Source organism: Dermacentor silvarum, chromosome 6 (genome assembly GCF_013339745.2).
Source record: "Dermacentor silvarum isolate Dsil-2018 chromosome 6, BIME_Dsil_1.4, whole genome shotgun sequence".
NCBI lineage: Eukaryota > Metazoa > Arthropoda > Arachnida > Ixodida > Ixodidae > Dermacentor > Dermacentor silvarum.
Window position 1 is genome coordinate 99,383,109 of NC_051159.1, and position 10,871 is coordinate 99,393,979.

General features: G+C 44.1%; 1 protein-coding gene across 2 annotated transcripts; it reads left to right on the top strand.

Moving 5' to 3' along the window:
* The first annotated feature begins 108 nt into the window (after positions 1-108).
* On the top strand, positions 109-10,574 carry LOC119455761 (uncharacterized). Of its 2 annotated transcripts, none has more exons than XM_037717217.2 (6): positions 109-309; positions 783-1,768; positions 3,024-3,089; positions 4,385-4,556; positions 4,631-4,824; positions 5,013-10,574. In XM_037717217.2, the coding sequence occupies exons 2-6, from the start codon at positions 833-835 to the stop codon at positions 7,686-7,688; spliced, it is 4,044 nt and encodes a 1,347-aa protein (XP_037573145.1). In that variant the 5' UTR covers positions 109-309; positions 783-832; the 3' UTR covers positions 7,689-10,574. The 2 variants fall into 2 exon arrangements, with proteins under 2 accessions (XP_037573145.1, XP_037573144.1); XM_037717216.2 differs by having other exon boundaries at positions 109-303.
* The last annotated feature ends 297 nt before the right edge of the window (positions 10,575-10,871 follow it).

The window sequence follows — 10,871 nt, forward strand, 5'->3', positions numbered from 1 at the left end:
ATACTTTAACAAATCTGCCATTGAATCTTCTTCGCTTTTAATCATCCCACTTTTCTTGTTTTTGCGCGTGATTTTAATAATGCTGTAATTTACAGTTTCTATTATGCAACGCATTTCTTTCTTAGCACTACAGCAGCGTAAACTGAAACTTTCTCTCAACGTCGCTATTCAAAACACCGTGTTCCAACTTCAGTGTGTCCCGTATATTCGTGCACACAGGCCTCAGCGCCATTAGTGCTGTCGCTTTAAAAATCCGCCATGCTTGTGTTTATACGCATTGTTCTCTTCAAATGTGCTGTGGAGGTAACGGTAAAGTCTTAAAAATGTTTGTATATACGCCGCGATCGTACTGTACGCACGCGTTTTCTGAGGAATACTTACATATCGCGTCTCTGTCGGGTTCTGTACCTTGACATCTGACGGAAGCCTTGGTACGCTAGGGGTCTTGTTTAGAGACACACTTCTAACACGGGTACCATTGAGGCGAGCCTAGTGTAATTACTTTGTGCCTACTGCGATTTTCTTATTCCAGTTTAATTAAATAACACTTTATCGCCTGCTTATTGTACGATGAGAAATGCGGCATCCGTCTTTGTGTGATTCTCAATTTTCCATTGTGATTAACAAATAGTCGCTACTATTTACATGCCTCGGAATACCTTACCGTATTCTGGGACAAAACAGGTAAATTTTGTCGCTATCTATATAAACACGAAGAAAGCAGCGGCTTTTTCGCGCGCAGGTGTGCAGCGAGTGTCAGCTCGTTCCATTTCATGTTTCAGGCAATGGGCACATGATCACGACCTAAGAGAAAGAAGAAAAAATTGAGGCGATGTCGGAATCGACATTGCCAACTCGACCAAGGCGCAAACAAGCTGTGCCGCTAAAATATGAAGGCAGCGGAGACGACTCTGACGATGACCTGCCGAGTGACATACTCGACATTGACTTTACTCCTACGCCAAGAAGTGCCTCATCAAACAATTCACAATCTAGGCAGAAACGTTCTCAAGGTCAAAAAAGGCTGCTCGTTAAGCTCAAGATTAAAAAGAGTGGCAGCAAAGGAGCTTACGTAGAACGTGCCGACGATGAGGATTTCTCACCCAGGGCAGCCAGAGCACAGAAACGTAGAAAAAAGCGAGCTTCTTCCACGAAAAAGTCCTCAACTTACTCCCGGAAAAGCACAAAATCTAAAACCCAAGCCTCATCCGCATCCAAGAGTTACGAGAGCAGCCACACACCGAAAGGCCTGAAGAAACAGATCGTCTCCTATGCTCGAGCAAACACGGTTGATCAAGCAGCAAAGAAGTTCAGAGTGCCAGTACACAAAGTCAAGCACTGGATGAAAGCTGACCAGAACGTAGCACCCCCAGCCCCAAAGCCCGAAGTAAGAAACACCTGCAGTATTCCTGACCCGTTTCCGGCCTCTTTCAAGTTGTTCTCCATTGGTGTGGCTGAAGAAAAAAGTGTCAAAGAAGCCAGCATGCTTCTTTCATTGGACGAAAGTCTTATGGAACATTGGATAAAAGGGAAGCTGGAAATAACCAGGAAAGTAAACTCTGGAAACATTCCGCAGTGGGAGACGGATGTGTTTGTTGGTGTCCGAAGAGATGCACTTGCAGGCCATGAATTAAGTGTGTCAGATCTGATGTTCAGGGCTGAGTCACTGAAGGTGGACGACACAAAGGTTGACTTGCAGTGGGCACAGCGGTGGTGTGAACGATTCGGAGTGCTGTTCAAAGGAACTTCCCGCTTAAGTGGGTCAAAGGTGAGCACTTGTTGCACAAACTTTGTCTTGAAATAGAATCACTCCCCTTTTGAGGTGCTATAGACCCTGTGACACTAACATAAAAAGAAGGAAATGGCCAGAGAAAAGATCTGAAGAACTTGGAAACTGTGGCACTGGGCAAAGGGTACGTGGTTAAAGGTTTGCGGGGACCTGTGTAAGGAAATTATTCGCATGTTTAAGTGCAATCGTTTGAGTTATTAAAATACAAATACATCGTAATGTAGATTGTCTACGCAATAATGCTAAGTGCATGCCTGCAGCATGCTAATAATGAATGAAGTAAGGCCTTACAGAAGGTATCCGAGTAAAAGGAAACCGAGTCCAACTTTGTTTTTCAGTGGGGCACAATTATAGATGTTATCGTGTTGCCAAAATTATGTGGTGTCCAGTTAAGCTTCATTTGTACACTAAAGGGCAACTGTTCAAGTGAGGAAAGCCCCTCCTTGCTTTCAGCTTAGCATGTCATGACATAGACATTCACCAGACTGAAATACCTCAACTGTGCCCTCTGTAGTCCCCCATACATCTTGGTGCTCCTTAGCACACATTTTAGTTCATAAGATCCAGGCCCTGTACTGTAATTGGCCATTATTTTGAATGATACATTACAAATGTTTGAGTAGCATGAAGCCTGCTATGTAGAGCGAACCTATTGCGTTCTGCAACGGGTTTTCGCGTGGCAACAGTGAAGGTCAACAGCAGCATGCGGCGGCGTAGTTGGTGTCAAATGTCAATCAAAGTACAGCCAGCAACTCAGCCTGCGTTGGAGCCCCAGATTTACTTTGAAACATACTTATCAATAGTTATAAAATAAAAGCTACCCTGCATATACTTCACTCGTATAAAATCCTTTGCGCGGTTTATCTTAGCCAGTAATCCATATTTTCTTTTCTCATGTCGTGTTTCACAGGCTCCACATTGGCAGTCAGCTAGGAGGGGCTCAGATCGACAAAACGTCTTGTGGGTACTGCGTCTGGGCTTTTTGACTAAGGTCAACTTTAGTATCTGCTCTTATGAGTATGTTCTTGCCCCATTTCTCTATCTCTTTATTTTATGATTTCAAAGAAAAATCCCAGATCTCTGTATGAAGCTCAGGTAAAGTGGAGCGTATGAAAAGGCTCCAATATAGCAAAAGAATTGCACCAGCTATAGCAAAGTGTTTGCAAAGTCGTCAGTAGATTTTTGTGGATAGGTGTACCATTTCTAATCTGCCTTTTTCTTTTTCCTACATTAGGAGCTAAATGAGGTAACTCTGCTGCAGTTGCCTCCAGAAATGACATGTTTCACACCATATGTGAAGGTGAGATTTTTTTTTTCTTTGTATTGTTATGCACAGGGTTGGTCACAAGAGTTGTTTAGTTACTAGTTTAAATGGCCATTGTTGAATAATATAGATTAGATACATATGCAATGTATTTTATTCCTAGCAGGGCAGAATGACACACATTGTTCTTCATCACGAGGGTCTGATGGGACAACCTTTTCTGAACATGGAATCTCCATGGTGCTGCCACTTATAATTTTGTTGTTTAAAAGCTTCTTGTTAACACAGCAAGCCAACACTCCATCATTGTTTCTCCATGAGGCATCGTCAGTCATACGTCTGCAGATAATTTTGCTGTCCTCACATTGCCTCACAAACATTACCACCTGTGAATTAACTAGTTCATATGCTTACTTAAAAATGTAGTAATATAATATTAACATTTATGTGGTAACACCAAACTTTTAGAAAAAATAAAAAGGAAGAAACAGACAATAGGAGTGCTGCTAGGGTCATAATATACTGGGATTCGAGAGGCACAACACAGCTGAATTGCTGCATAGCTTGCAAGTCAAAGGAGTCGGTATAGGCAGTTATTGCAGCGCACTTCTCGAGTACAAACTGCGTTGCAAGCCTGTGCAAAGATTCAGTTTTTACATGTATGTCATATCCCTATGTTCAAAGGAAGATGGCAAGGTGTGGTATTATGGTTTAGGTGGGGTAATTACTTTCACATTTCATACAATGCTCTTAGCACTGCACATGGCCAGTTTTCTGGCTCTCACTCTATGAGTGACTAGTAAACTGTGTTGTGACGACAGCTGTTAAGTAGGCAGAATGGTTAGAAGACAGTGTAAACAGAGTGAATTCAACAAATGAAATTTTATAAAAGTGCAGCAGCTACTACTTTCTGTCTTGCAGTACCCTCTATTGACATACACAGATTAGAAAAACTTTCATATGTTCTAGTTAAAGTAATTGAATGGTCAGAAATGTGTTGGGGGTGTTTTCACTTTTGGTAAAATTTATTGCACTTTTCTTCCTTTAATGGTATATCTGGTGGCCACACCTGTCTACTCCTTTTCCCTCTTTACCCCCTCTCTCTCTTGTTAGCTTATTTTTTGTTGAGACATGGGTAGCAAACCTACTCCTTGCAAGGAGGAAAAAAAAAAACACACAGGCAAAAATAATTTTTTATTTGAAGGCATTGAAGATTCCATTTCTGTATACTTTTGGCTTGGATCACCCTGTTCATGTGTCTTTTGTGGCTCTTTCATCTGTGATACCTAGGTCACATAGCCTAATTACTCACAATATTCTTTCGTGAACAGCCGTCAGCAAAAGAGACCTCCCCGGCAGCACCTCCATCACCACCACCCGCATCGCCACCGCCGTCTCCTCCAACACCTCCACCAGCAACGAGGCAAAGGCGAACGAGGTTTAGGGGTGCCAGTGAGATTGATCTAGAGCTGTGGGCTTGGTACAAGAAAATGCAAAAGAAAGGTACTGCAGCTACCAGGACACACCTATTATTGTATTGGTTGTTAATTTTTGCTACCTTGGTTCCTCATTTGCAGGTAGAAAGCTCACCAAGGCTATAGTTTGCGCTCGCGCTCAGCGTCTGTTCCAGAAACATGGTCATCCTGAGTTCAGAGCAGGCGACGGTTGGCACAGAGCATGGAAGAGGCGCTGTGAGCAGATGAATCCGCAGGACCTCTCTGTTGATGAAGAGGACGTTGATGTTGAAGATGAATCGAGCACAACTTCACATGTGAGTCTACCATCTGCTGCAAATTCCAAATTTTCCTATTTTGTTCAGTCACTTGTTATTTCTGTGCAGGCTTACAATTGTATGTGCCATCGGACTTCGAGAAGTTTCTCTTCTTTTTCAATGTTATTCTCCAAACTCATGTTGAGGCTGAGACAGTGCATAGAATGCGTGCGTTCTTCATTATGCAGGGTCACACTGAGAGCCAAGATGCGACTAGTGAGAAACCGGATGGAGCTTTAGCTCCCGCTGAAGAACAAAGCCACGAAAAGCATCAGCAGCCCGCTGCAACAGACCAACAAGTTGGCATAGACCAGCATGTTGCTGCTACTACGATGTCTGCCGAGCCCCAAGCCATGGCAGCACATCACCCGGTTCTTCATACAGCCATGCCAGACAGACCAGTTCACGAGCCACCTGCCTCTGAACCTCATGCTGTTCCTGACACACATGTAGACTGTACCACTCCATCAATTCAATCGGTGCATTCTGCAGTGGTGCCATCTCATCACATGCATCCTGTAACTACATCAGTGCAACCACCACGAGAAATGGTCAATACTCCGATAACTACGTCACCGCAACCAACTCGAGGAATGGTTCACGCCGCGCAGCAGCTAAGCCCACATCTGTTGCCACCTGCCCTAGACAGAAGTAGTGGTCATGGCGCGACACTCTGTAATCCCCATTATACTCCATTGTGTGGCCAATCGCAGCAGCATGGGCAGCATGCAGGTCCACCATATCCAACCCCAGACATGGGATTGGACTCCCAGCGCCTTTCACGCCCATTCTACCAACTTCATCAAATGACGCCGCCGCCTGTCCAGAATAGTCACATGTTTTATGGCTCATACTGGACGGACCAGACTCACATGAGAGGTAACGAAACACACAAGAATGATAACAGGCAACCAGTTGCTCCTCCGTTTTATGACAGCTATGTCAACTACGACCATGGCATGACGCCTGCATGTACCTTAGAAGTGTCTAACCAACCCTACACAGACTACGGACAGTCATCATCAGCTCCTCCTGCTGCAGAGAGTAGTAACAGCAACAGCAGCAGTGCTGCTGCTGCTGCTGCTGCAGCACAGAAGAAGAAAAATGAGCGATACCTTCCAGACTTTAAGCTCCAGGTCGTTAAGTATGCCTTGCAGTCAACCTTTAAGAAGACTGCTGAGCACTTTGGGGTTCACCATTCAACGGTGGCTGAATGGTGCCGGGATCGAGAGAAGCTGGAGCGGCTTTTCCCACATGAGAAGGGCAGCCTTGTTAAAAGTACAGAGACTGCCACCGTTTCTCCCGCAGAGCAGATGTTTGTAACCTGGCTTACTGATTGTAATGCAACAAATGCAAAGCTAGATGCTGCTCAAGTCAAGGACAAGGTAAAAGAAATCATTCGATACTTTGGAGAAGACCAAGTTAAAACAAACTGCCGGTGGTTGTATGTGTGGCACAAGAAGCGACTCGAAATGGAGCAAATGATTGAAGACCTTCCCGAGCTGCAGTCCAGCTCGGGGAAAGAATTCCGCATTGCATTTCCTCCTGCTGTCAAGCTAGAAATTGTAAAGGTAGCTGAAAGGTTAAAGTTCAGTGAGGCCTCAAAGTACTTCCAGATTGACCGAAACAGTCTGTCAGACTGGAGCAAAACTCAGGATAAGCTTAAGGCTATGGTCAAAGAAGGCAAAGTGCGAAAAAAAGAGGTCTCAAAAAGTAAGAAGGCTTTGGAGGCTGAAAAGGAGGTTTATCAGTGGTACCAGCAATGCAGAAGTAGTGGTTTCAAGCCAGGACCTAACGAAGTCCGTGCCAAAGCAGCAGAGACTTACCGCAAGTATGGTGACACCACAATGAAATGCAGTATTGGCTGGTACTCGAGATGGTCTCGACGTTTTGGCATACAGCTGCGATACGAAAAAGATGATGAAATTCTCGAGTGGGTCTTGGCGCAACTAGAGCAAAATCGCAGTGTTACTCACAATGAGATCCAGACGCAAGCTATAGCGACTTTATCTCAGACAAGAGCAGGTTTCAAGTGCTCTGCAGGTTGGCCCATTCGATTTTGCAAGAGGCATCAGGCACTCTTGCAGAAGATGCCTACCTTGGACACCCCACTGCCAGCAGTTCTCGAGGAGAAGATATCCTCTTTCCGGCTGGAAGTTCAGAGGTTACAGGAGCAGTGTGGCGTGACCAGTGCAGCTATCGGTGCCATGGATGAAGTGCCTCTGTATTTCTCATCTGGTGCAGGTGGCGGTACAGGCACAGGTTCGCTGCTTGTTCGCCGCTGTGGTTTTGAACAGTCGCAGGCTATTGTGTTTCTGGCCTGTCTCTCCGATGGCGGTGTCTTACCACCTCTCGCTGTGCTTAAGGGTTCAAGCAGTGTCTCGGAAGTAAATGGCATGTTTGTCCTTTGCCAGGAAGAAATGAAAGTTGATCGAAACACTGTTGAATACTGGGCAGAGCGTGTCTGGGGCCGGTTTGTGCCATCGCCGAGCTTCCTTATTTTGGATTCATTTGAGCCGCACAAGCAGTTTGCTGCTTCAGCTGGTAGTGACATCAAGGTGGCCATAACACCACCGGCCTGCTCCTCACAGACTCATCCTGTTGTTGTTTGGTTGCGAAGAAAGTTTCAGGCCCTTGTCAACAAGATGTCAGTTGACAGGGGCTCCTCTAGAAGCATACCAACAGTCCAGGAAATGCTGGAGTGCATTGCTGCAGCTTGGCGTCATTTGCAAGCAACAAGCCACGATGCAGTGCAGAAAAGCTTTGCAGTTACTGGTGCTCTTCTCACAGGAGATCCCGACGAAGATGACATGATTGGTAGAGCAGAGCTTTTGCCTGATGTGGATGAGGAAGATTTTACGTAATTTTAGACACTGGTGACAAGCTGTCATTTTGGACTTGATGCAGTTGGCATTGGTTAATTCATCGACTGTGGGACGTACACAACTGGTTAGATACCTGAAGGACCAAGGGAATTCTTTGAAGTACCCATGCTTAGGTCATCAGTGCTTACCTTAGGAAACATGTTTTGTGCAATCTTGCTAGACTAAGATGCACTCTTTTGCATTCTTAGTTTTCTCTTATGAGGGGAACTGCTTCCCTGCAAGCCCATTTTGCATTTCTGTGTCAGTGCAGATACGATGAAAACGTTGTAGTTAGTCACAAACAAATGGCATATTCACGTGGTCATTTTAGAGCGCTCTGGCAGCGCTACAAAGGTAATTTAAAAAGGCAGCAAAGCGCTACTGCTTGAATAAGCAAGCTCCACAGATAATAATGAAGGCAGCTTTTCACTACCTTACCCGGTTATTCTCATAATACAGCTTTGAAGCTGTTCTTGACCACTTTCGTAAGACGGCCAAAGAATTCTCAAAACAACCACTCGAATATGTCATAAGAATGCAGTGGAAGCTTCTCCTACAAGAGTGTGCTGTGCCTCCTTTGCATTTATCCCCATCTTGAAAGGTGCCTCTGTGCTACTACAGTAAATTAGAAACTCATCGCACTCACACACGCACAGTTGGGAAGGCCGTAACGGGCAGTGCAAATGGGAGGAGAACTTACCGCATAAACGCACACAAGAAATGCAGAGAACCACTGCTGTGGTGGGTGAAGCCAGCAAAGATACGCATACTGGGACATACCACCAGGATGGTATGTGCACTTGCTATCGAGCAGGCAACAAAAACATGCACACATGTTGGCAGCTTTAATTGGCACGCACGGTGTCTTGAAAGCACTGTCCTTACTCAGCAGCGTACTGCAGATGCATGTCTGTAGAGGGGAAGGGCACTGAGGCGACACAGTACGTAGTAGTGATGAGAGAACACAAATGCACTCACATGCAAATGATTGATGATTGGCCAATATGTGATAGGTCAACATATGAACACATACGTTACGAGAGAACCCATCAGTGGCCGTGATGTACTGGTGCTTGTATATAGATTTCCTTTGAGATGTGGTTGTCGGTGCATCCTTGACCTGCCATTAACCCTTTGCGGTCACTGGCCAGACCCCTCCCAACACGCGAAAATATTAGTTCTGGTCATATGTCAGGGAGTGACCAACATATAAGCGCACTTGCGTGTGCTGGTATTTTTTCTTTGCGTTTGTTGTAGCCCCGTTCGGAAACTTATTAAACATTGAACTATTCATGATTGCATTTCCCAGTGTTAAAGGGAAACTCCACCTAGTGGATTTCCGCTGAACTATTACGTCATACATTTCCCAGTGTCTGCGTTCGAGGGCAGCACGTTTTTAACAGTACTTGTGAAGGAGTGCATACATACTTTTTGTGGTGCAGAACACCAAAGATAGCGTTGTTTTCTCTGCATGTGTTTTATGGAAGGAATTAATACCCCCACACCTGACATGATGAGTTTGGTGAATCTGAAGAAGATTTTAGTTTCGAAGAGAAATATATGCCACTTTCAGATGACCAGCCAACGCCCTCGAATGAGAGCACTGAATAAAAAAGCAATGATGAGGACCATAGAAAAAATTTAATCTGTGGTGATTACTCACTACATGATGCTGGCTGGAAAGTGTACAGTGTACAAGAACCTCAGGAATAAGGAAAGTTTTTCTTAAATAATTCACTTACTATGTGTTTGTTCACACAAGAGCTCGTTCTGCATGAAGTCCAAAACATGCAATATAGTTCCTCACAAGAACTGCTAAGTGGGTAAATGCTCATGATCGCAAAGGGTTACCTCTACAGAAAGCTTGGAAACATGAGATTTCAAGTCAAGAAGATGTTGTTACCCACTCAGCGTTGAAGTTGTGCAATGGGCATCTGTTGACACTGCATTTGTTCCAGGCATAATTGCTCTGGTCTGCTTTGTCTTGCAAATACACTCACTTTGTAAATCTCAAAAACCGCAAAGACAAACTTTGGCTGTCTATATATTCATAATGAACAGCGCAGCCATCTGCTGTGTGTTTTGTCTGTTTGAAATGAACCACAAACTGATATTCCAAGGCCTAACTGGGAAGCTTGCTTTTTTTTTTTCCTTCGTCGAAATGTATAAATACTCATTTAATGAAGCACATTTAATTAATGAAAAGTTTTACTGCACATTCACATGAAGATACCCGACATATTTAGCAGTAATGCATTATTAATGCAAGTATGCAGGGTTGTTTTGAATAAACCTGCATTCTTTGTAATTGCCAAATCGCAGCACCATTTTGCTAACAAGAATCACACAAGGTATAAATGTTTATGCTATGTCACTATAATGTACTCTTATGTGCTGATTATTTCATTAATTTATTATCATTGTTACTACTAACATCTCTCGGTGCATAATTTTTTTCATCATTTACCATTCAATTGCACAACCAGCAGCCAAATTTGGCCATGTTTAGTTATTTTCTTGAGCTCTATGTAAATAAACAATACCCAAGTAAGATCAAGTTGTAATGAGTGAATTGTGCAAACTGTATGAACTCAATCTCGTACCATATAGAAGCATTTTACATTGAGTTACCGAAGTGAAAACTAGGGCTTGCTTGTATAGTATTGGAAACAAACACAATGTGTGTAAAATGTGAAAGCATTGTATTCAAGTGCCACATGTGTTCACTCTCCACTCTGTTTTTACTACACCTGCTTGGATAACTTGGGATCAGCACCAAGACTCTGTATATACGACCCTCAGGATCAAACTGCTTTGTTATTTATATTATCCCTACATGATTTCGCTGTTTTGTGGCAGTGATTAAATATATTTTGTACTGACCAAGTGATGCTTATTCATGCACATGTATGTTCATCGCATAGTGAGTGTCACCCATGGTGGACTGTCTACAACACCGATGTGCGCCATCATCGGAACAGCTGCATCGCCCATCGCGCCGGGCCAATATATGTGTACGTGGCATGTCGTTCATTTCATTCGCCTGCACTTCCTGAACTGAGGTACATCTCGTTCGTTGCACCACAATATGGGCATCATCGATGACCTACATCATATGTACATCCCCAGTCTAGCCAACCATAGCCAGTCGTTTCACCTGGTGTAGGCTTGGTACTGAAGGAG

Excerpts from the sequence above, each read along its gene's own strand:
- LOC119455761 (XM_037717217.2), top strand. The coding sequence starts at position 833 with ATGTCGGAATCGACATTGCCAACTCGACCAAGGCGCAAACAAGCTGTG. Across the intron at positions 4,557-4,630 it reads CAAGAAAATGCAAAAGAAAG|GTAGAAAGCTCACCAAGGCT; the intron begins GTACTGCAGCTA and ends CCTCATTTGCAG. Across the intron at positions 4,825-5,012 it reads AATCGAGCACAACTTCACAT|GGTCACACTGAGAGCCAAGA; the intron begins GTGAGTCTACCA and ends TTCATTATGCAG.